General features: G+C 36.0%; 1 protein-coding gene across 2 annotated transcripts in view; it reads left to right on the top strand.

The window, feature by feature from the left end:
* The window catches only part of grin2da (glutamate receptor, ionotropic, N-methyl D-aspartate 2D, a), a 165,964-nt gene that overhangs the window by 50,645 nt on the left and 89,649 nt on the right, over positions 1–25,670 (top strand). The window contains exons 2-4 of one of the 2 annotated variants that reach the window (XM_017427682.3): positions 15,620–16,232; positions 18,661–18,798; positions 25,121–25,387. In XM_017427682.3, the coding sequence (XP_017283171.1) occupies positions 15,780–16,232; positions 18,661–18,798; positions 25,121–25,387 (858 nt within the window). In that variant the 5' untranslated portion in view covers positions 15,620–15,779. Of the gene's footprint in view, positions 1–14,149; positions 16,233–18,660; positions 18,799–25,120; positions 25,388–25,670 lie in introns of those variants that run through there. The other variant, XM_037975848.1, reaches the window with a different exon arrangement.

The raw sequence follows: 25,670 nt of genomic DNA, 5'->3' as shown, positions 1-25,670 counted from the left end.
GGAGTGCAGCAGAACAACAGGGAAGGTAAAATGGAGTGAATCAGCATGTGTGGTAGGTTGGCAAATTGTAAAGGAAGGTCACAGATTCAGTTTATTTCGTTTTACAGGACACCTTAAATGCATTTTAAAAACTGAATAAATTTAAGCATTGTACTTTTTAGTCAGCCTGCCGTATATGGTTCCTTTTGTTTTTCATATTTAATACATTTGCAAAAGGTCCTTCTGACTTTCTCATAGAAAGCAAATGTGCAGTGTTGTTTTTGTTTGTTTATCCTCTTTTTGTTTTCTTCTCATCCCTTCCAAGCTGAGAGCAATACGAGGCAGCAATATGGTTAAATATACCAATTGCTTCTGGTATCATTTGCTTATTTTAGCAAAAGGAATGCAAATTATGGAAAATGCAGGTTTCAAGAAGCAGTGTTACTTGGGCAGTGACATTTGAACGTTAACAACTGTGTCTTACTGTCTTTATTCTGACTTTAAAATCTTGTTGCCGGTTTACAAAGCAATAAACTGTCTGGGGCCAGAATCCATCTCTGATCTTTTGCTGCATTGTGAACCATCAAGACCTCTGAGGTCGTCTGAATCAGATCTGCTCTCTGTCTCCAGAGTCAGAACCGAACATGCAGAAGCTTCGTTCAGCTTTTATGCACCAAACTCCCAGAAAACTGCTGGACCGCTCAAACTGTGAGTTCCTTTAAAACGAGATTGATGACTGTCCTGTACGCTGCTGCCTTTCATTAAATCATAGATATACATACAAATATAAATATAATATATATACATACATATATAATGCTATTCCTATATTCCTTTAGCTTTCATTCCAGCTTTTTATTCCTAAACTTTCTTTTAATTTTTATATTAATAAAATGTTCTTTATTTGCATGTCTATAATGTTACATTTTTATCTTACTAAATGCTTTTATATAAGGGCAGCAGTCATTGTCAGTGATTGTTAATCAAATGTATAGTCACCAAAAAAAAAAAAAAATCATGGCCACCTTCACTGTTGGCTCAATACACACACACACAAACACACAAAAAACAACCTCTGAATATATTTTGCCAGTCACTGAACAGCACCAACTATTCCATCAGGGTTTCTTATGTTGCAAACAAATTTATCTGCATAAGAATTTCCCTGAAAAACAACAAAAAACTGAATATTATTAATAATTCAATAAAAAATTATTAGTTTTGAAAATGTGTGTTTTTCGAAGACATTAAAATCTATGAAAATAGTTTAAAAAGTTTTCTCATGAGACATTTCTGGAGCAACCAATGAATTCCCCAAGTAATAGACAACTCAACAAACAAATTAATTTCCTCCCAGGCTGATGAAAAAATAACTTAAGGCGGTATTTTCCAGGTCCAGTCCTTGAGACAATCTGTCCTACATGATTTAGCTGTTACCCTGCTTCAGCACACCTGATTTAAATTGATGACTGAATAACTTGTGCTTTACTTGATGACCTGTCTGGGAAATAATTCAGTTATTTAAATCTGGTGTGTTGGAGAGTGGGGAACATCTGAAACAGGCAGTACAGTGGATCTCGGGGACGAGAACTGAAAAACACGGGTTTAAGGGATGCTGCCATATTGATTAGGTGACCTACCCCCTTTCAGAATAACAGGAAACTTTCCAGCAGGCAGTCACCATTATTCAGTGTAGTACTGGACCCAAAGTGCAGGCCGACAAACTGAACTGAATTTAACCAAATGACTTTAATAATAAAATTAAAGGCAGCAAAGATACAACAAAACAAAACACTGCAAAATGAAATTAAAAGGCAAAAATAATCACTGGGAACTAGGAAGCTGATAAAAAGAAAAGTGTCTGCAAACAACAGGAACTGACAATGAAGTGAAAATACCAAGCTGTGTTTTATTATTATTATTATTTTTAATTTTTACTGTTTTAGCCATGCATCCACACAGAAACAACATTTAAGAACCCCTAAATGATATCACGTGGACAACCTAAACGCATCCTTTTGAAAATCTCATGATCCTCACCAAGAACGCAAAAGATGCCAAAACAAATGACCAGAAATACTCAGAAAATAAAGTTGTAAAAAAGAAAAACACAGCAGTCAAATACATACAACTATGACAGACATACTGAAGATGGACTTTTTGCGTTTTGAAGGATCCAGATTTAGGTTCGGTGATAATAATCCGTTTTTTTATTTGTAATTTTTTTACTGTAAGGCAATATTGCTCATCATCTTCACCACCTTCCTCCCCCTCAGCTACAACGGGTTTGCAGAAGTGGTTAAATTAATATAATCACACTTCTGCTGATAATTAATCCTGGTGCTTTGCAATGTCTTGGAAGTGAGACAGTCAGGCAGGGTTGGAATTCATATTCATCTGCATTATCAGTTAATGTATAAAACTGAAAATAACACTACATAAGTCAAGTTTATTACCTACAAAAGCAGAATTGGGCCATCTGTATATCAGCCTTTATGGCTCTGTCCAGTTAAGCTGCTTTTGTACAGCGATTGAATGATGTTACCAGTAATGATGGTGTATTATTTTGGCTCAAGTAAATTAAAAGAAACACTTAGTAAATTAATTTTGTTTGGAGAAAGACTCATCGGCATCATATGTGGAGGGCTAGATCTGGTCCCTCCAAACACACATTATTTTTACCCATCTTCTCCTCCCGTGACCAATGGCTGTGAGAACCTTTTATTGTCTGTGTGAATAATGCAATGACGTAAAACAAATCAGTTGTTCCTTGCCTCATGCAGCCCTTTGCTGACCAGCACACCCTGAGTGGGAGATATCAGGAATATTTCTTCTTCTTGTGCCGCCTTAATAACTCTCCTCCTCCTCTCCCACCCTGCTCCCCGTTTCCAGTATCTCACTCTTCTCCCTTTGCTGCTCTAATCATTATGTAGTGCACTTACTGTAATTTATTGTCCTGACAGCTTTCTGTTTGGCTCTTAAGCTTCTTCTCTCTGTAAAAAAAAATGTGATCATGTGCTCTAGATCTCTGATTCCTTCACTGGTTCTAATTGTTTTCTTTTAATTTTACTTTCAAAATAAAATGTGCGTTTGGTCATCTATCGCTTTATTTCTGAAATGAAAAGTTTGTATTATCTTAATCCCTTTCCTCCCCTATCTGCTCCTATGTGGTTAGGAATCCTCACAAAGTGAAAACCCGGGGAAACATGAGAGAAGAGAGGTTGTTGAGTCAAAATAAATGATGATGGGGGAGGAAGAGCTGGTATTACTGAAGGTTATGCAGTCTTCTACTTTAAAGCAGTGTGTTTGGAAGAAAGTCTGTCCCAAAGAAGCATGACAGTCATGGATTGTGTGTTTACAAGCATGTTGATAATACAAAAGAGAGCGTTTGAGTGTAGATACCACGTATGTTAGTCTATCTGTTTTTAAACACAAAAAAATGGCTTATTTTTATAATTTGGACTGCTCTGTATTTGGTCAAATATCTTGCATTGAAGAAAATGACCATTACATTGTTTATTTTCTCCAAACAAATTCATCCCCATTTTGTCAGAAGATTTGACTGTGACTCGAAGGATGAAGCATTTACTGTTTTCGGACACAAAATAGTTCTCAAATGAACTTATTTCTCCAGAGTTTAATTACAGCTCACATACGAACTCCTTATTTCAGTGCAATTTATGTTTGGTTGTGTTTTTCTTATTTATCTGGCATATTGGTAGATGGGTGTGTGTGTGTTGGGGGGGGGCATGTTTATATAAACTTAAACAACATTTGTCTTTGCAGGTGGCTTCGGTGGTATAATGTAAGGTCCAGAATAGTTCCCAGCACAGAAATATATATTTTTTTCTTCTTTGTGTCACTGACTCTGACACTGTTGCCAAAACAGATGGCTCCAAATTAAATATCTCTTTCCATTACAGATATTTAGAAGGCATGCAACACTGATTTTTTTTTTTCTATTGATTTTGATCATCTTACTGTCCTGCCCGCTTTATCCAGATGATTCTCTTGCTGAAGCAGGTAGATGATAACATCTTAAACAGGCCAATAATAAACACTTCAGAACTTTCCTGATGTGAATAAAACGGTCTGTATTTGCTGAGCACAGATGGGTGGATTTTAAAACTACTTTAGCAAAGCAGGATTTTAGAGCTCTGATTTTGGTCAGCGGTAAAGAGGTGTTGTAAAATCAACTTTCTGGGGAGTTCAGTTAAATCTACATAAAGCAAACTAATGAAGAAGGTTACACAAGGGATGTGTCTCAAGGCAATAAAGTAATATTAACAGAATAAACTGTCTTTACCTATCTCGCAGTGTTAAGGCAGGCTCTTCACTCAGTTGATAATTTGAAACAACATGTCAGATTTTACAGTGTATTCAGGTTATCAGCATGTGCTCGGCTGAAGGGATTATTAAAACTGCATAATGACTGCAACAGCTCTGTAGCCTTACAAAATATCAATTAAAAGAAGTTTAACTGTCACATAAAAACCTAAACATGTGGAATACATTAACAGATAAATGTATTTTATATCAGAATAGGATTTTGTAAATTTTTTGACCAACTTGTTTTATGATTTTTTTCTATTTAATTTTGTTGTAAAACAGTATGCTATATTTCCAGCTGTACTTTAAACTCATAAATATCACAAACCTTTCTATACATCTAAATTTCTCTAAATTGTTTTAGATAAAATCAGGTTTTTACCAAAGTGCTTGATGTGAATGGTTAATTTAGGTCTAAAAAAGACCAAAATAAGGATGTTTTCATGCATGCAGAACAAAACAAGGCAGTAAAGAAGGCATTTATTTGTTATTCCTATTTGTTCCCTTCAATATTGTTTGGGAATTGTTTAATGATACCTGAAATAGTTTTGCATGATACAATCAGCTTTTCCTTCAGTTCCATGAACAATCTGTGTATGTCTGAATGACGTGGGGCTCGTTGTGTCTTTTCCAAATGTCCTTTCTCAACTTCTGATGTCTCAAAGCTAAACAGGGGCTGCAAACAAGCACCATCCACATGTATGAATGTAAATCTTCCATCTACAATACGATGCAATTTCCTGGAACTGGATTTTTAACTATTTATTTTCTAACATCAGTCTGTCTTTTTGGAAGGAAAGATAAACAAATGAACAATTTGTATATTACTACATATCAGAGAGTTTGAAATGTTCTTTGTTTCTGTAGCATTGACTATATACTAAATACCCTACGGGAACCTGGAAGTTAAAGTTGGACAGCTTCCCTGTAGGCAGCTCTAAATACAAATTTTAGGTCTTGTCCCCTATTTGTAAACAAACTGATGAAAAAAAATATGCCTCAGATATTTTTTTTCAGATGACTTTTTGAAATAATGATTTTTAATAATTCCACGTGAATCAGACCTATGTTAATCTGTGTAGTTCTTACCATGATATATGTTTAAATACTCATTATCCAACATGTTTCGCTGTAATAAGTTATTGTAACACATCCCCTCATCCCCAGTGCACAGACTCCAAACAAAACCAACATCACAGCGACCATAAAACAGGCTTCAGTTCTCCACAACAGAAAACAACAAAATATTGTCTAGTTTTTTTTGTTTCTTTGTTTGTTTGTTTTGTTTTAACCCTCCTAAAGCCCTTGCAACTGAAGAGAGGAAGCTTCCGGGTCAAATGGACCCGAAAGGCCACGGGAGGATTATAACTGGTCAGTGGTCAGTACAAGATATTTAAAGAGGAAAACATTTATTTACCAAGTGTAATTGTTTTCACTCACTGACTTGTAAGCAAAACCTTTACCTGAAACTTCACACCTACAAAAAACTAAAAGACAATAAAATTAATTATTTGTAGTGACAAAATTACCTTCACATGCGTGAGCCAGTAAGTAAGCCTGCATTTATTTCCAGTCAATGATAATAAAAAAGTCAATAAACACACGGCTTGTCTTTTGTGTTGTCAAAAGTTTGAGATCAACAGAGATGGAAGCTTAATATTGATTTGAAATTTTATTTTCTGTCGTTACTTAAAAACAATTAAAAAATAACAAGCTGAAGGAGTGTCTGAATGTCATGTTAGCAGCATGGGGCAATAAAAAAAAATAATCTGAATTTTTGAAAGAAATGGTCTGACAAACTAGATTCAGTTTCTAAATTGCATCTTTGTATTTTATTATAAATATCTTATATTTTATAAATGTTTGATTGCAACCAGACTAAACTCTGTGAAGAAATGGTTTATATTTTAGTGCTGGCAGCTGACATTATCCAGAGAAGAGCTTATTGAATGATTTACACACTATTATATTATATTGATAACTGACTTTATGGTTCTGCCTGCAAAAATCTACCTCTCGTTTATTTATTTAGTTATTTTTTTATATTTTGTTGTGTGCTTAAAAACTGTCTGTAACTGTAGTTTAGGTATAAATTCAGCCTCGGTTTTAGTTTGTCTCTTGGAGGTACTATTGTCTTCTTTTAGCTTTTAGAGGGTATTGCTAACAACTGTTCCTTTATTTTTTTTATTTTTTAGTAGTTTTTTATGTTTGGTTGTTTGTTTTGGTTATTTTTTTGGAAGTGGGGAGGTGGGGTGTAATATATTGTTTTGTTATGTTGGATCAGAGGAAGGATTTTTTTTGTTGTGGATTCATACACACAAAGAGAAAAGTTACACACACTCAGAAATTAGTGTATGTATATATATATATATATATATATATATATATATATATATATATATATATTATTTTTGGTTTGAACAGCACAAAGAAATAATTTGCATTTTACATTTTAAACACAACTTTTACGTTTGTTTATTCTTATGAAATCCTGGAAACAGAAACTTTTTCTGGTTTGATATACAGTATATGTGCATGAGATGGAGCTGGAATAAAATTAAAGAAAGTGAGGCAGCTTCTATTATGCTAAGTACTTTGAAAGGAAAATTCATCTAAAACAGAACCACAATCATAACTTCTATAGTACAAAGTTATGGCTGCAGTATGCATCATCCTTCATCCTCTCAGTCACAAATACACACTCACAAGTACACACAGTGAGAGAAAAATCATTGTTGTAAAACCACTGTACAGTGTAGGACCCTAAGCCCTCTGCTTGTTCTAAAGCCAGGAGTTGCTGGCTGCAGATATGCAAAACAAGACACCCAGCAGGTCTCTGACTGTAATGATGATCTGCTGGGTGAAGGCCATGCACACTTCTGGTGGCGTCCTGCACGTGTCTACAAGGGTAAGATCTCTTGTTGTGTAAAAGAGAATGGTAATAATGTGTGTCTGCATTTATGCTGTCTTTTATCCACTGTGTACTTGTATCTATGTCTTTTATATGCTGATATATGTCGATGCAGTGTGTGTTTTATGATATCGTGTGTGTGTGTGTGTGTGTGTGTGCACGAGTGTAATAGTGTGTAACTGTGGATTTATAAGCATGGCTCCATGCTCTCCAATGATGTGAGACTGAGCCATGAATCAGCTCAGCCTGGAATGAATTCCGATGGCCCACGGGAGGAGGAGAGGAGGAAGAGGAGGGGCAGGAGAAAGGTTTGGAGAAGGGGCAGAGAAGAGGAGGCAGGAGCAGCTGGGAAAAAATGATTGAAAAACTAAAGAAAGAAAACGAACTGAAGGGTATAATGAGGGAGAGTACGCATGTGGTGCTGCTTGGGTTCATTCTCTGATCACAAGAAAAACAGAATTTAGTCCTCACCATCAGGGTCCTTTTAAAGAAGGAAATTTGTACTACTCTTATTGTCACCAAATAAACTGATGTTTTTAAAAAATGGTTATGTAGCAGCTTAATTTGCTATCACTTTGTGCTCAAGAAACCCAAACAACTGGACTTTTAACCCTATTTATTTTTGATTTTATTTTCCCATCACTCAGCCCTCTGTGAACAGCAAGCGGGCATCAGGGCTCTAATGATGAGTTGTTAGGCTGACGGTCCTCTTTTGCATGTGAACAACTAGTTTTGGGTATCACAACCAACTGGTTGGTTCACAATGTGAAGGTGCTGCTTATAAGGCTCAGTTTGCATGGAGCTCCTCAGACTAAAGAAGCCTTTTGGATAAAAGCTGAAACAAAGAAGAACTCATCCAGAGGACTTGACTCAACCTTGTTAGATTTTTATTTTTATTTTCCCTCCCTACATCTGTCTTTTATCCTGATCGTGTCACCAATAACATTCCAAACTGTGTCAAAGAAGAAAAAGACAAATGAAGCTACCATTGTTTTAGGAGATCTTTTAGACAAAATAAAAATTATATTTCTCTCTGTTCTGTGTTTTTGTTAATGTGGATATTCCCACCACCCAGTGGTGCAGCATGTGCATTTCAGCTTGTTTGTTAGAAAAAGGACCCAAATAAACAAACAAACAAAAAAAAAAACGTAAAGAAGAGTCGAGCAGTGTTGTGCGGTTGTTCAAATTACTGCATTCACAAAAAGCATTATTTTTTCTTCCTAATGTACCTTGAACCTATTTAGGTTTTTTGATGGGAATTTGAACTGAATACGAGCAACACTTTACATTGTTTTTGGGACTGAATGGCTGCTATGAACTAAAAGATTGTTAGAATAGTTTTTAGCTAAGTTAGGCAGAAAAGAATTGTACATTTTCACTTAAAAACAAGATCTGTTTGTCTGCTGGGCGTGCTGCAGGGTCAGTGTTAGGTTTTCTAAGCGTAATTGCATTCATGATAGTTGCTTAATGTATTTTTATGCTGTTCAGCTGTGATGCGGCTTTTGGCCAATCATTCCAAAACAACAACAGGAAAGATGAGTGAATAAAAAAGTAAAGATAATCTGCATTTTGGGGGGAAAAGATAGCATCTATAAGAGACATATTATACAGATAAGGAACTTAGTTAGAAGGCAGAAACTTTAGCTACTGAGCTCACCTTAATACAGTGTTTTTGTTATTATTATTATTATTGCATACAGTATGCATTTATACAGTGTAGTTAAATGAGCTTATGGCTTTGTGTGACACCCATGAAATGCTTCTGCTGGTGAATAAATATAAATATTTTTTTAATAAATGTCACAGATTCTGTTCTCATATTGTCTATGTGGTTTTGGCAAAATGTGACAAGAAAATAAAAATGTGTAATTGTTATATTTTTATAGATTTTGTCAACAATTTGGCAACAAAAGTTTCCCAAGATTCTTTCCCCTAATTTGCTGAGGTGAAAATGAATGGTGAGTTTAAACACAGGTGAAAACCATTGACCTTAATGACATCTGACACCAACTGATGTGACCCAATCTGAAGTTCTCCTGTGGTTTCTGAAGACACCTGGTCTTCCACTTTCAGACAAAACACTCATCACAAACTTTAATTACTTCTTTGTACCAGCTTTTGTTTTTTTAATGATGTTTAAGTTGATTAAATTGTCATTTTAAAACATAATACAAAAGTACAAAACAAGTGAATATTGAATTTCTTTCTCAATCTTTCTTACTTAGCATTTTGTATTGAACCAAACACACAAATAAGTGTTTATCTGAAAGTTAACGTGCTTCACAGCTAAGCACTAAAGTCAAACTCAGAACACTGGAACTTTTTATTTTATATTTAAATTTAGTTTAAAAAGCAAAACATAAAATAAATAACAGTATGATCGGAAGTGTGATTACTGAATGAGCAGCAGGTGTGCAGATGAGCAGATGGGATACAGGTGAGGAGCTGAATAAAAGTGGTGAGAAACTTGGAGGCAACTTGCCACAGCAAGCCAAACTAAATATATGACAGAAAAACACCTAAAAATAAAAAGAAATAAGCAACTACAGACCAGGAAGTAATACAAGTTACAGAATAACCAACACCCAGGACAGCAACAGTTATATACTAAAAGCCCACTGAAATAAAGTTTTCTTTCGTTTACACAGTAATAATGGTTTATGTCTGTCTTTTATGTGTGTAAAAGCTAAACAACAAAATAGGAATGTATGTAGTAATGTTTAGTAATGTTTTATTTATTTTATGATTATACATTCAGGCTGTGAAGCAACCAAATCAATTAGTGTTCAAATCCTACTTGGTAGCTTTTGTTTTTCAAAGTTTATAGACTTGGGTGCAACAAATCTTTGGTTGATTTTGTGGCCTATAACAATAGTAAGATTAAACTGTTTTTGCTAAAATATTCAGGGCTAAATGAATGCTACAAATGATGTACTGTTTAAATCAGACATCAATAAATAATTTAAAAATCTCATCACAATTAAGCACTGTGTACAAAAAGAAAAGTTAAATCTTCTTGCAATGTTGCAATAATCAGTTAGAGGAAAAGGAGGAATAATAACAGTACAGAAGCAGCAGCATAGCTGATAAAAAGTAAATATGTTCAGAAAAATGAAATCAGAGGCAACCTTATTTGTTCTTTTCATGCTGCATTGGTCACACTCATTGCTTTCATGATAACTTTATTAATTCAGAGACAACATTGTGTCTAACCTTAACCTGTTCTACTGTTTCTAGCTTTTTTAATCTTCACATGAAAGAACAATACAGAAACTGTTGCATACATGTAAACATTACACAACCTGTTCCCATTACCTTGGTGTCAAATCCTGCTTTTTTATTTCTTTGAAATATAGCTTCTTTGAGATGCTCAGAAAGTATTTTTGAATTCACTGCTTGGACAAACCACCTGCAGGGATATCTGATGCTGAGAGGAAAGGCTGTCCTAATAAAAAGTGACAAAGTCTGGATTAGGGGAAGTGTGGTGGTTTAGTGGAGGAAAAGGTCATAGTTTTGTGTTAACCTCATTGAAAAGAAAATACCTGAACATCAAGTGCATTGTGGCTCTAATGTGTGATTTACTGAGCTTTAGAGCCGACTCCCACGGACACTTCAAACAACTCCGGGTAAACTGTACGAGTATCAGCTGCTATCGAAGATTGAAGATGTTTTTTTTTTTTCTTTTTAGTTTGTTTTTTATTTCAACAAGAACAGTTGTGTTGTTCATCCAGGGATGTTTTTTGACACAATCTGAATGATTTGGTGTTTTCTCTCAAAGTTTCAGATATTTCATTTACCAGCAGGTTGAAAGCAGAATACAGATTAATGATCAATCATGCACCAGCAGCCTCAAAGAAGCAAACAAAAAGAAGTCTTACAAGATGAAACTCAAATTATGTTACAGATAAAACATCATCCCCCCCCTAGAGACAGTTTGAAGGTTTTAGGATTCATTTTGTTTTCATGACAGTTTTATTCACATGCAGATTTAAACAAACTTCACAGTTGTTTGGGAACTATTTCTGAAGTGCTATTAAATCATTGTCAGCATAAACAATGACAGTTTTATTGCACAGTCATCATTTCAGAAACCACAGCACCTGTAAGATGATGGCAATTAAGATTGTTGCTTTTGTTAAGACATATATTTCTCATAAAGACTATTCACAAACTAATAATAATAATAATTATGATGATGATGATGATGGTTATGACAGGTATTTTAGCAAATCCAGTGTAAATGGCTCTGCATAAGTTTCCAATTAGGATAATATTCATACCATTAAAAAGCCAATTAATACAATCTTGGCAAAAGTACACTATATAAAAAATTTGGAGGATTTTTCCTGTTTCTTTTTTAGTTTGTTTCTTTTGTCCTTTATTCTTGAAAGTGGTTATGTCTATCATGAATATGACAAGGTTTGCAATAACTCAGCTTTGAATCCTACAACATGTTCCTCTGAAGGTGAGACTCATGCTTCAGGTAAAGAGCGAGTCGTCACTCACATTATAACTGATTCCTGTATGAATAACTTACATCTGGCTGATACATCACTGCTGCTGGCTTCAAGTAAATAGCCCTGCATTATGCTTCAGTGACAATAAAATGTACAAAGATTGTTCTGTTATTTATCAGCAATCTAATCCTGATATGACTGCAGTAGTTGTGTGGTGACTGTAGATGAGAGGTTCTGTCAAAACAGGAGTTTCTGTGGTTTGAACCCCAGTCCTGCAGGGAGGAGAACGCAGTATTATACTCAGTACTCCATCACCTGCAAATAGGAAGTTTATATATATATTTATTTGTAATATAAAAACTTGAAGTGCTCTGTTAGTGACTTACACTGTTTGTAACTCAGGTCAACTGAGATTGGTTTTAAATGAAAATAAAGTTCGACTTGACTTGGAAGAGCAGTCTGCTCACTAATGGAAATCTTATATATGTTTCCATGGTAACCAGCACTCATCTGTGAGCGGCTGAATGCGAAATGTTGAAGTTCTTTGTAGAACTAGTGAGGTTTAAAGGAGCCGCAAGGACCGACAAAGGTTTCAGGACTTTTAGCTCTGTAGGAGCTCTCGCTCATTATTAGATAAAAAGTGATTTTCATTTTGATGTAACGCAGTGCTGGGAATAATTATTATGCCCTAATTTCAATGTACTTATTGCATGTCCAAAGAGTCAAGAACATTTTTTTTTCCTCAAAAAATCTCATGAAATGTTTTTATCTCAGTGCAGCAGTTCAAGAAGTTGATCACTTTTCTCTTTTTCAGAGATACATTTAATTTATTGCAACTCTTTGCTGGAAATCAGTAAGATTATTAGAAAGAGATTCAAGGGTATGTCCTTGAAAGTCTGGAGAATTTATAAATAAATAATACATAGTGCTTAATGAGAAATAACCCATCATTTGGATCGTGCTGTCTTTTGCATCTAATTTTATGTCACTGAAAGATTTAACTTATCTTTTTAAACAAACTATAATCTGCTCTTCTCTTTATTCAAAGTTTCTGTAGCACACATGGTATTTTTAATCAATACCCAGAAGATAATCTCTGAAAGATAAGAAAACATGGAGCAATTGAAGATTTTAAAGGATACTGAGGAAAAGTGGGTCACTGCATTCAGAGTGCAAGAAAATATGGCAAATAAGATATTAGATGTGACTCAATCTTTGTTTTAATCCAACTCATATTAGCTTTAACATATTTATATATACTGTCTTTTATTCTAAAGCATGTTTACATAAAGAGGTTGTAACAAACTCACAGCTAAACTTGTATATCTGTGTCTCCTGCTTCAGATTAATGCCTCCTATTAGCAACAAACAAACATTAAAACAATAACTGGAGTTTTAGTTGCAACATTTCCTCAAAATGTCCATCCAAACCACTAAGAGTTGAACTCATGCCAGTGCCTTTTTTTTTTTTTTTTTTGGCAGCCTGCAGGCTTAAGACTGCATCACATTCTTAATGTATCCAAGGCTGATGAGAGTCAACAGCTTGAGTCTGCACAGACAGTACAGCCAAGGCTAACAAAGTGACTAATTGCTGGTAATAATGCTGACAGGTATGATTCACATCATGCAAGCTTTCATTTACCGAGTCTGATGCCAAAGAAGAAGTTGCTCCAACTTTCTTTTTCTGCATGTTTTTTTGCCATGTTCGGCTCAAGTCCAACCCCCTGTGTATTACACAAACACGTTATCAGGTCCATGCTGATTACAATCACTAGTAAACCCCTTTGTTATTTTTGTGTATTTGGGGATTTTAGATTTCGTGTTTGTGATGACAAACTGGAAAACTTGTAAAGATGTGTTTTTATTCATTTAGCAAAGCTGCTACATAGGTGAAGTACACATCAATACTCTAAAGTAAACACCTGAGACGCATCCAAGAAACGATTCTGAAGCTCTAAATGAAAAAAGGAAGGCTGGACTCAGTATTGCAATTGGTCACAGATCTATTTATTATTTTATTTTTTTAAGTGAGTGTACTCTTAGTTGGCATGAAGTTGAAAGCTATTACAGCAACACAATACAATGCTATTGTACCTAAATAAACCACTTAAAATAAACCTTTAAACAGCTGCCTTCAGGTCAAGCTGTTGTCAGCATCCTTGAGCTTAGTAATAGAAAACCCCAATAATCTGTGTTGCTCAGCACAGGTACAATGCAGAATATCTGCAGTGCTTTTCTTCTTCTTCTTCTTCTTTAGTTGTATCTCTGGACTGCATGAAACATAATGGTTGACTTTATTTACTTTAAACTGATTGAGGTGAATATGAGTAAAATAAATTCAGTGTACAGTGAGGGCTTCATGTTCTTTGTAAACATATTCACCTTGCAGTTATATGTGTAGTGTCACTGTCATACATGCTGGATACTTTATGGATGTATACTTTAAACAGCTATTTTGTTTCATTATGTGATGTCCTTGCAATGGAAATGGCATATTTGCTTTGTTTGTGGCATTATTTAGATTCATATGTATGTAATCCATTTGATTATGACTCCTGTTTTTATTGATTCATTTTTAAAAAAAAGGAAAACATGCCTCTATCTGCAGCTGAAAATCCTTTCTAGTGTGCTGCCAAATCAGCCTTCTCGATCACAGGCAACAAGAAGCTTAAATCAAGATTGTCTGTAGTGAGAAATATCACATTTTATACCATTTTCTGCAGTCATTTACAGTAGATTAAATAAATTTGAATGCTGTGGAGCTCATATAATATGGGGACTCAATTTCAACTCAGGTTCTAGCCTAAAACAGAAAATAGGGGCTTTAGATTATACTTCAAAACTGTTTTTACATGTATTTGTTAATTATTGTTGGCTTTGGTGTGTTACACTCATTGGAGATTCATTGTGCACATTTTGATGTAGTGTTTGTCTTTTTTATTATTTGTGTTGCCTTTTGTATACATGTCATTTTAATCCTTTTCTCTTCTGTTTTATAAACTCTAATATTAGATGCAGATCTGACTTTATCACATTGTTTTTCTCTTGCTTACAAACATGTTTTTTTTTTCTTTTTTTAACTGAATCACTTGCATGTTGCAGAATTGTTGGGAAAAAATGAGTTGGAAAGTAAAAAAAACAGTCTTGTGACTTTTCTTTTTCTGAGAAAACAGCCAGACCTGCATACTGCACCTTGTTTTATTTCTGCTGATTTTATTTGTTTTTTTATTTTTCCTAAATTTCACTTTTGAGATATTCAATTTTAATTTAGGCAAAGTATACTTAACAGATTAGGCTGCCGATCAGAAACACAACAAATAATATTCCTTTATTTGAATGTATTGTTTTTAAAACTAAAACATGCATACTGTACGTTGGCTGATATATCTTGTTTGACGGTTTCTTCCCTGGAGTTTAACTGCATAAATGTGAGCATAAAAGCTGCTCATCGTACGTCAGACTGTTATAAAGAATTAATGCACAAGCTCTTATTTTTTAATTAAGAGACCGCTTAATTGATAAAATTTAAACACTCTGACAAATCTGTATCTAATAAATTTTAATTGGGCTTCTAATCAGAAATGCCAGCAGACATTTGCTGAAATGAAAGTGAATGGTGTAAAAATGTGCAGCTTCTTCCTGGCTGAAATATTTCTTGTTTCCAGATTTAAACTGTGTCAAAGCAGGTGCAATAAAAAAGAAAACAAGGCTGAGTGGGTGTAGCCTTTGTCACTTATTGTTTACAAAAAGGATAAGCACTTCATAATGCCCACATAAATCAATTTCCTCACCAGAGGTACCACTGGGATGCATATATTTCTACAGGCAACTATTAGAAACTCATTTTGTGGTTAAAGAAGATGTATGACAAGTGGGGACATTTTTTTATTTTTTTATTCATCCGCTTCTCTATGCTTTGTTTTTATTTTTTATTTTTCTGTAGGGTCTCCTCTCCACATTAGGTGAAGCACCATAAGCTGTCAGCCCCCCGCCACCTTCCCTCCTCCTCAAGAGGCGTCACCCTTTACGCCAGAATCAAACGCCTACCTGGCTTCACGTGGCGGAACCCATCAGACAACCACCACTGGCCTTTTCTTTGCCCCATGGTGGCCCCAAGGTCCACCCTCTCACTGCTATTGGCTGTCCTGGCCTGCACGGGGCCCGCACGCCCCTCGCCCCCCCTGCTACTCCGGCCCCGGGAGAGAGAGAGGGACTCGGGTGGCATCAACATAGCCGTAGTCCACTCTGGCTCCTCCCTGCTCCCGGAGACGGCGGCGGTGGGAGGTGCGGGGGTCGGCGAGCAGGGTCTTGGGCCTGGTCTGGGAAACGGTCCTGGGGGAGGAAAGGGTGTGACAGATACAGCCTCCCTGGCAGGGGTGGCTGGCATGGCCTCGTTGTCCTCCTCTTCTTCATACCTGTCACTGGCAGCACTCGTGGCGGAGACGGTGATGACACCATCGGGTCAAGCTAACGTCATCTACCTGGCAGTGAACGAGAGCAGTCCAGGCACTTTGCTGCTGCAGCTGTGTGAGCTGCTGGCCACTACACCTCTGCAGGTAGAAACAAAAGCACAAACCTCGCCCATCCATGACCCTACATTACTTTGAGAACATGCAATCACAAACTCACATTGAACACATTAAATATTGTAGACCCTTTGCAGCAAAATCACTAATAAAAATTAAAATAACAGTGGAAAAAAAAAATACCGAATAGGCTTTACCAGCATTCATGTTCTACTTTAGTGTGCAGTATCATAAGAAGGTAATTTGAAAATCAATGTGATTCTAGTAACTGATTAGTACAAATGAGCAGTTTACTGGTGCCTAGTAAACAAGATGCTCTCTTTTTGGCTGGTTGTCCAGAGAGGTCAAAAAGCTTCTATTTAACAAGCAAATGTTAAAGTACGCTACCGTATGTAGTTCAGTATTTGTAAATTTTTGCATATCTCTTTCTGCCTGACATCAGGAAGTATGAACTGGTTTTAAAATAGGAGGATTGTATTGCTACTGATCTCTGCCTAATTAAGAAAACTGCAGGAGGCAGATAAGAGCAGTTTGTGCTTTTGCACACAGTTATATCTGATCCACATCTCAGAAGTATTTGAAGTAAGTATACTGTGTTTATCTACAAATATGTTTAACTTCACCACTAAAATCTAATTGCTCACCTTCTACTCTGAAAACACTTTCAGTTTTAGTCTAAAACACCTCCTTTGTGTGTCTGCAATGCTGTGTGCAGCAGCAACAAAAAGGAGACTAAGCCATAATGGTATCACAACATTTAGGGACTCCTAGGTGAATTTCACAGAGTTGCAATTGTTGGGACATGAGTTTTAGGTCGGGACATTTGCCTTGAATGTATTTTGTTAAAGCTGAGCTTCCGTGCAGGTGTCAAAATACAGGCCAAGAGCTCTTAAAACAAGTTAGAGACACAGACAAAACAAATCTGATGGGTTGGAGATGCCCACAACAACTTTGTGACTATTTCGAGAGAAAAATTGTCACATAATGTTATTTTAACATGTTCAAAACTCAACCAATAGGATTGTGCACCTCTGCAACTCATGCATGGAAACTGAGAACCTTGCAAAAATCGCAAGATATTCCGAAGACACTGAGGAGACTCCCTTATCAATGCAGCTCACCAACTAGTTGTACCCCAGTGAAATACTACCTTAACATCCCTTCTCCACGTGCTTTCAAACCTTGAATAAGGCAACCCCAACATCTCACATAATGACATAAATAACTTTGAACATGCTAATGACCCTGCAGGAGGTGAAATGCCTCCAACACCATTCCAGTCAGTTAAAACAGAGGAACCCCCTCCGCTTGCCTAAAGCTTGAATAAAAACAAGTAATTTTGATGTTCACATCTGGCATGTCATCATGTGGCCTGAGCGTCAGTGTCAGATTGTCACTGCAAGAATCAAAGTTTCCAAAGGCAAAAAATTAAGAATGTAGCACCATGTTTCAGTTGTGCTCAGATAAAATGTCGTTTATTCATTCTTGTTCATTTTGCAGTTTGTTCAGCCATTCACACATTCATGCCTGGTTTGACACTTGGGAGTTTGCAACTTCAGAGCTGGTTATATTAGATATGTTGCACACTGTGTGTTGATTCTTTTATTTATGTAAAAAAAACAACATATACTTTCCAAGTGTCTATGCAGCCCGTGTTATAATTATTTTTTATTGTATAACAGTGTAAGTGTCTTTTTGAACATCTTTGATCATGGTTATATTGGATCCCTTAAGTAAAGCTTTCAGATTTCCATGTTCTGTCCGTAACCTATTTGCATATCAAATGCTTCCCTGGGAGAATTGAGCTGTCAGCTTCAATTTGTTTCACCGAATCAGTACAAGGAAACAAGCAATAGGTCATCAAGGATGGCTCGATTTTTATTGCTCCACCTCATAACATAATGAAATGGTAGTTACCAGATCGGGTGCATTTATCCTCCTGTTTTTAACATGCTGACACCAGGTCAATGAGAGTTAATCACAAAAATACAGCACTTACAAAAAATTGACTTTTTTTTTGCAGTTGAGGTGCAGTGTGCAACTACTGTATGTGTTAGTAATCCTTCCAAGAGCTGTGGTGACCAATAAGTCAAAAACTTATCTCTTACTGAGTGAAACAGCTTAAGCCAGGCAGATACAACATGCATTACTGTCCTGACAGGTTGCCAGTCCATTCCAGATACTCTTATCTCTGTGAGCATTGATCGCCAAGCAGAGGAACAGTTTTATCTATAAAAACCTCCAGCAGTTGTTTTATTACTTCATTAAATCTTTTCAACTATTCAGAGAGATTCAGTTGTTTCAGTTCTGAAGATATTCAATCTTATATGAAGACAATCAAAAAAGAAGCTGCAGCTTTGATTAGTAAAAGAAGTCCATAAGATTGTATCTCAGTGAAGTTGATGTAATGATATTTGTCTGATGTGATGTTTTCTTGTGTAATTTTTATTTTGCTCAGGGTTTGGTGTTTGAGGAGGAGCGACCACCACCTCCAAACCGTGCCCCCCTGGCCCCGATGCTCGAGTTTGTCTCCGCTCAGACGGGGGTTCCCGTTGTTGCCGTTGGAGGAGGAGCCAGTCTGGGACGAGAGCCACAGGTGAAAACGTCTTACTTATCGTTTCATCACCAGCCCCGTTTCTTTCAGTTGAACCAAGGCAGAACCGACTGTCTGCAGCTTAGAAACAGAACACAGAGTCTGGGACGTAATAAATGAAGAGTGAACATAAGAAGTGGAGCAAGACGTTAAACATTTACTGCATTTACTTAAATAAAAATTAACAAGTTCCTTTTACCTTTCCCAGGAGCTGAAATGTATTTATAGATAACTTATATTACTGAAGGGTGGGCAATGATAATTTTAATGGGAGATCCAGAGCTGGAAAGTAGCGAATTACATTAACTGGCTTTCTGTAATTGAGTAGGAATTATGTGGACTTAGTAATTATTAGTATCTATACTTTTACATTTACCTGAGTGTGTTTTTATGTCAAGTTTTACTCAGTTATATTTGAAATCCCATTTGTTACTGAGTAAAAAAATGTGAATGGAAAGAAATCTGCAGCAGCTCCCTGCGACCCAGAAAGAGGAAGCTGGTAAAGTCAAATGGATGAATGGATAGATATTAAACTGTGAGGCTTTTTATTTAATTTAAGGACTTGTTTGAGAAAAAAAAAATCCTCCTCTCCTTTGTGCAACGTACTGGAAAGATCCCTTCCTGTAACTAAGCGATTTTTACTCAAAGTAAAATTTTAATGACTTACTTTATACTTCTGCTTGAGTAGATTTTAACACAAACAACTTTACTTGTACTTAAGTAAAATTTCAACAGAGTGATTGTACTTTTACTTGAGTATGTTACTACTTTCCACCTCCGGGGAGATCAGGGTTACATTTCTTCCTTTGCCACTAAAGCAGTTCCAGGTTTCCTGTTCAGAGCCAGTTCCAAACATGCGTCTTACTTGAGGCATGATTATGAGAACCAGCTAGACCAACATGTTGAAAAAGCCACATTATGGAGGCCTTATGTAAGGCATCACAGGTAGATACTGAGCTTTAACAAGAATGATGAAATGAGACAAAAAATATAAGCTCCTCTCATTTCACATTCCCAGTCAGCAGCTGAACTTGACGAAACTAATTAACAAGAACAAAATCTGATAGAACCCCAACAGGTGTTGATATGATCTGTACAGCGTGACCATATACTGATGAAAAAAACATTAATCTCACAGGTAAAAGGTTAGCGTTTTTTTTATTTATTTTTTCTGTGTGTGTTTTCTTCAGTTAGCTCAATTAAGCCCTAAAAACTAAGTGTAGCAACTCATGTACCTATATTAGGTTTAGGGTTAGTTTACCTCAGTGAATCATGTGATCTATGTTTACCTGAGACTTTGGCGGGAAAACGTTCTTTCTTGTTTGATTATTACTTTGAGCGGTTCCTGTTAAAAGCAAGTAATTTCTCACTAAAATCAGCAAAATAGCTCACATATTTAGCAATAGTCTAAAGGAAACAGCTGCTACTCTTCTACTATATTCAGTTGTCCTCTCTGTGTTAAAACAAGTGCTGTCCGTGGGTCAAAGTTTGTTTTGTTTTTTTAGAAAGAGCTTGACTCACTAACACGCTGCCAGGTTTTCTTTACAAACATAAAATCCAAAGCATGGTCAGTGTAGAAATAATTTAAAATACAAGTTTTATTCTATTTGTTAGCAATCTGGCATTAAGAAAGCCCATCGTGGTTGAAGCTACTGACAACTGTACCTGACTCAGCAGCCGTAAGTTTTGGAGGTTTAATTAACTCGAGTGAAGATGTGGTGAAGGCTGGCGAGGGATGAGAGTCTGAGTGCCAGCAACAGATACCAGCCAGAGCTACCGAGGATCCAAAGAGCTGATGAACAAAGTGACAAGGATGCCACAGATGTTCATCCAGGACAAAGTGAGGATAACCAACTGTTCATTCTCCTAAAAGTATGCTAAACGCATGTAGCTGTCGACAATATGTGGCAAACTGTCATCCATCATAGCGGAAAAACAGTTTTGGTGATGCCTGGTTTATATCTATGAAAGAGTAGATCCCACAGAGCCTCAGTACTTCACAAAAAACAAAACAAACAAAAAACATTTTAAAATATAAAAACAAAGACTTAATGAGCTAATCTGCACAAAAAGATCAAAGTTTATAGTTTCAATTGGAATAAGATTATATCCAGACACATACTGTATTTTTATACTACAATATGAAACATATCATTTTTCCTTTAGAATTAGCATTTTGATTGGAGAGCAAAAAAAAAAAAGCTGTAGAATCAAAGAGTTGAAACTATAAATTGTGCTTCAAAGTTTGGTGATCATTCTTTCTGGGTTTGTCTCTACGAGTGACTCAGCGGGACGTTTTACGGCTCTGTAGCTTTATGTAAATGTGAAAAGAACAGAAATGCTGCATTAGGATTCTCAGTTGGCACATTTTTTGCCAAAACATAAATCAAATTTTACCTTTTAGAGCTGACAAATTCCTCAAGCCTCCAGTGATATGGAAGCAGAACTATCTATATCATTCTCCTCACTGCACACATTTAGAGTAAGCAAAAAAAAAATCTGTAACTTTTCTTCAGACTGAAATTGCTTGTACTAAGGATTTTACAAATGCAGAATAATCTGATGGTTTCTGAAAGCAGTAATGAAAAAGAGAAAAATCACCTTGGAGAGAAAACTCAAGTTATTTTACTAATTTTATGCTCATTGCATGAAAAACGCTGAGGAGAGAAAATGAGGACATACTGTGTTAGTGATGCTGCTGTTCAGTGATTCTGGGAATGAACATCTGAGAATTGAACCTGTTATGAAGGTATTTTATTATTTATTATAATTTAAACATTATTGTTTATGGGGTCATCCCTTCTATTTTCTGGACAAAATAAAACTACTTTCAAGAGTGATATTTACAAATTCATTAGGCTCAATTATTTCTATGTCATGTTAATTACAGCGATACTCACAAAGTATAAAGTAATGGGTGTCAGCCCACTAATATACAAATCTGTTACATTGATTTTTATTTATTTTTTATTGAGGTGAATAACATCCAGTAAGTAGTCTGGTTTGTTTTAAGTAAATCTTCTTGACAACAGGATGTGGTTGTGTTATTTTACACGACTTGGCTTTGTTAAAAGTTCTTGTTACATACTCAGCCTGGCACTGAACTGACAGCAAACTAAAATATTCATTATTAAAGCAGCTTTGTTTGCCGAAGGGGTGAGGTTGCTTTGAAGTGGCACAAGAGGAAGAACTACTTTTGGACTTGTTTCTGTCAAATCTGTAAAGATTTTCTCAACTTTTATGAAGCTTGGGCTCCACAAAATTACATACAGATGCTTGATTTTCACAAAGCATAACAGATAATTCACCTTTTACTTGTAGTTCAGTCAAAAGGTTGGAAATCAAAGAAAATGAGTCTTCTAGGGGTCAGCAACTAAACAAAAGAATGGTTCTTGTTTCACGATTATTTATTCAGTTTTTATAAACACAAGCACAGAGAATGATCCACAATTCCCGAGGAATAATAATAATTAGGTCAAGGAAATGGAGAAAAAAGCAAATGTTTAAAAAAAAAAGAAAATTAAAGAAAAACAATAACCAAATTTCAGAAAATCTAACAGCCTGACTGCAATAGAAGGTGACGAAGTGCAGCATCTTCTACATCAGTTCGTTTAATTTCTCAGGTGTGAGCTCCGCCAAACCTCTGTCGTTTTTTTAACCCCTAACTCATGATAGAAGACAAATGCAGATAAATGACATCCAGTAAATGTGAGTTACTCATTGAGAGCTTTTTGGGGTGTTTCCACCTCACAGCAGTCAATTTCTTGGCAGCTGTTAGACAAGCCAGAATAATTATTTTCTTGTACTGCGAAGCCGAAGTGAGTTTCTGGTGACAAGGGTTGGGATGAGGCCAACAGCAATCAGCGCCGACTGAACTCCAATCAAAACCATGTTTCAATTTTGGGGTGTTACTACTTCAGAGTGTGTGTAAAAGGAATTACCTTGTAAAAAACTTTTAAGAAAGATTGAGTTCAATGTAAATTTGGGGATTCATTTGATCTATGCCCCCATTTTTTTTTCTTCCTTGCAGCAGTTTGTAAAATACTGTTGGTTAAAAAAAAAAAAAAACTTTGTTGTTGGATATGGAATAAGCAAGAAATACTAGAAAAATAACAGCAATTTGACTTAAAATTTGACAATTTGACTTTGCAACTGACTTAAAAGTTGCTGTTTTTGAAGTTGTGGAGTAACTCTGCATTGTTGGTACACAAAGCACAACTTTCTAAGTTATTGTTTTTTTCTGCACTTTGTTAACCAGATGTTGTGTCACAGTCCTCAAAGCTTTAACATACGTGAGACATTTAGTTGTGCATTGGTATTTTCCATCAACAAACAATGACGATGCAAGTTCTGGTGATTTAGAAGAAGAACACAGCAGCTTTTCTTTAAGTAAAGTAGTTGAAATGCGTGGTTCCTCTGCGTGTGTTTGATGCAGTTTGACCCAGTGGTAGGGAGGTCATCTTCCCCACCAAGACACTGAACCCCCCACTGCCATAGATATGAGTCAAAATATACCAGTGTCATATATAGAAAGTGGAAAATATAAATTATAAACCACTGTGTTTGTGTTTGTGTGTGTGAATGAGAAACACTGTAAAGCACTTTACAGTCCCCAGGTGAGATTAAAAAAAGTGCTACAGTATATACTGTAAATGTGGACTATTTACACTGCATACTGTATAGAAATAATTAGCCAGAATCCTTCAGGCATTTCTCATTTTAATTTCTAGGAGCTCTGCTTTCAGACAGATATATCGATATGATTAAAATTCAGCCCTAATCTTTTGTAATAATTTCTTGATAGCTAAAATAAACGGTCAGGTCAAACCAGAGACAGAAGAAGAAAAATGTAAAGAAAATATATTTACTTCTGAATCTGTCCCCTCAGTGGTACACTTATCATGGAAAATATAAACAGAATTTAGGAATGCAAAAGACCAAAAAAAAAAAAGTTGCTCTTTGTCGTTGCACAATGCATAATACATTCTCTTTTAGAAGTAACAATTATTATTATTTTTATTTTTTTGTTCCTGAGGAGCTGAAAAATATCATTTCAGTTTGACATTCAAAAGGCAGTTTGGCTATCTGCTAGGTAATTTATCATGAATGCATTGCCATTTACCAGCAGATCAGTAATGATTGCCGTTGGGATGGTGAGTCATGTATGTTTCTTTTTTTTTTTTTCTTTTTTCTTGATACACATCTAGAACCAATCAACCTTGTGGCAATACTTTTTTGTTAAACTGAGGCCAGGAGCATGATGTCAGTCATTCCTTGTTTCTGGTGAATGCTCAAAACTGCCAAGAGTTTATTTTGTTTTTGTTACATCTTCAAAAGGCACCAAAACCTCGATTTATGTTTCAATCTTCAGTACTAATGCTTGGTTAAAACATTTTTCCTGTGCACCGCTTTCTCAGCTGGGTTAAAGAAAGTAGACAGGCTTACGTTGGAAAGCAGGCTCCTAGTTTGATATTTGACCTACTTAGTGCAGAATAACCATAGTGAGCCTGACGGCATGAAAATATGAGGAAATATGGTTGATTTTTTTCACTTTGATCACTTGCATGTACACATATGTAAAGTCTTGACAATTTATTTGTTTAATACTGACAAAGAAAGATATCTAATGTTAAAAATATCCAAGCTTGAGAGATTCTAAATAAAACAGGGAAATATAAATGTTGCCATAAAAAAAAAACGTTTTAACATCGAGGTTTACCTTTTATTCATTCCAACCATCAACCTATATGGATTTTGCCATCTTGATACTTTGTTCTTGTCTTAACAAAAATACAATGTCAGAAAAACCAATGAAAATAAATTCTTCTTTCACCCTGTGAGCAGCTCATCTACTCAGATTAACTATGACTGGAGCCGCAGAGACGAAGGCGATCATCATTTCTTTTATTGACACTGAAAGCTTTTATTCAGAAGCCAAGGACTGTTTTTGACAGACTGCGTCATTCCTCTGAGCTTTCTTTTTCTTCTTAGGAAAAAAAAAACTTTGAACATTTAGACACAAGGCAAAGAGGAGAGAGATGAAATAATGAGAACAGGAAAAGGTTGCTAAGACGTCTACTGTATGAAACTGCTCAGTCTTATGTAACAGGAACACTTTCAGTAATTACACACATGTCCAGTATCCCAGAATGACATTCAAGGCAGTTCAGAAATGTGCAGTTTACACAAGCTGCAGTGTCCATTACCAGAGTAAGATTTGTGTTTAATGGAATTTTATTAAGCATGCCAGAGATTTAGAGTTAATGTACATTTCCATTGCCTAAATGTGCACAAGGCTTCATGAGATTTGTTCATTTCTCCTCAGGAGAGCGGCTCAATCTACCTCCAGTTCACCTGCTCCACAATGCTCCAGCTTGAGGTGATCTTCGAAGTGTTTGAAGAATATGACTGGACAGCATTCTCTGTTGTAACCACCCGTCACCATGGTTATGAGGACTTCCTGGCCATGGTGGAGGGCATGACAGATGGATCATTCATTGGCTGGGAGAAGAAGAGTGTTGTGGTTCTTAATGTGACAGACGACCCTGGTGGGGCACGGACCAAACGGCTGCTCAAAGACAATGAAGCCCAGGTGAGGGGTTGGAAACACAAATGTCAGTTTTGATTACTCTGAAATTCATTGCCGTTTCCTGCTGTGTACACAAGTTAAAGGGTAGAATGATTCATCCGAGGTCAAGTCAGCTGCAGAAATTATTGTTCCTGCAACACCTGCCAGTTATCTGAATCAGCTCACAACTTCTTACTTTTGTGCAGCACTTTGTGACCCTGGTCTGTGAAAAGTGCTATAGAAATAAAGCTTACTTACTTACTTCTTCTGCAGCTTGTAGCTCAGATTAAACAAAAGAACAATTTGG

The sequence above is a fragment of the Kryptolebias marmoratus genome, linkage group LG5 (genome assembly GCF_001649575.2).
Source record: "Kryptolebias marmoratus isolate JLee-2015 linkage group LG5, ASM164957v2, whole genome shotgun sequence".
In the NCBI taxonomy this organism is placed as follows: domain Eukaryota; kingdom Metazoa; phylum Chordata; class Actinopteri; order Cyprinodontiformes; family Rivulidae; genus Kryptolebias; species Kryptolebias marmoratus.
This window is presented reverse-complemented; position numbering and strand designations above follow the sequence as displayed.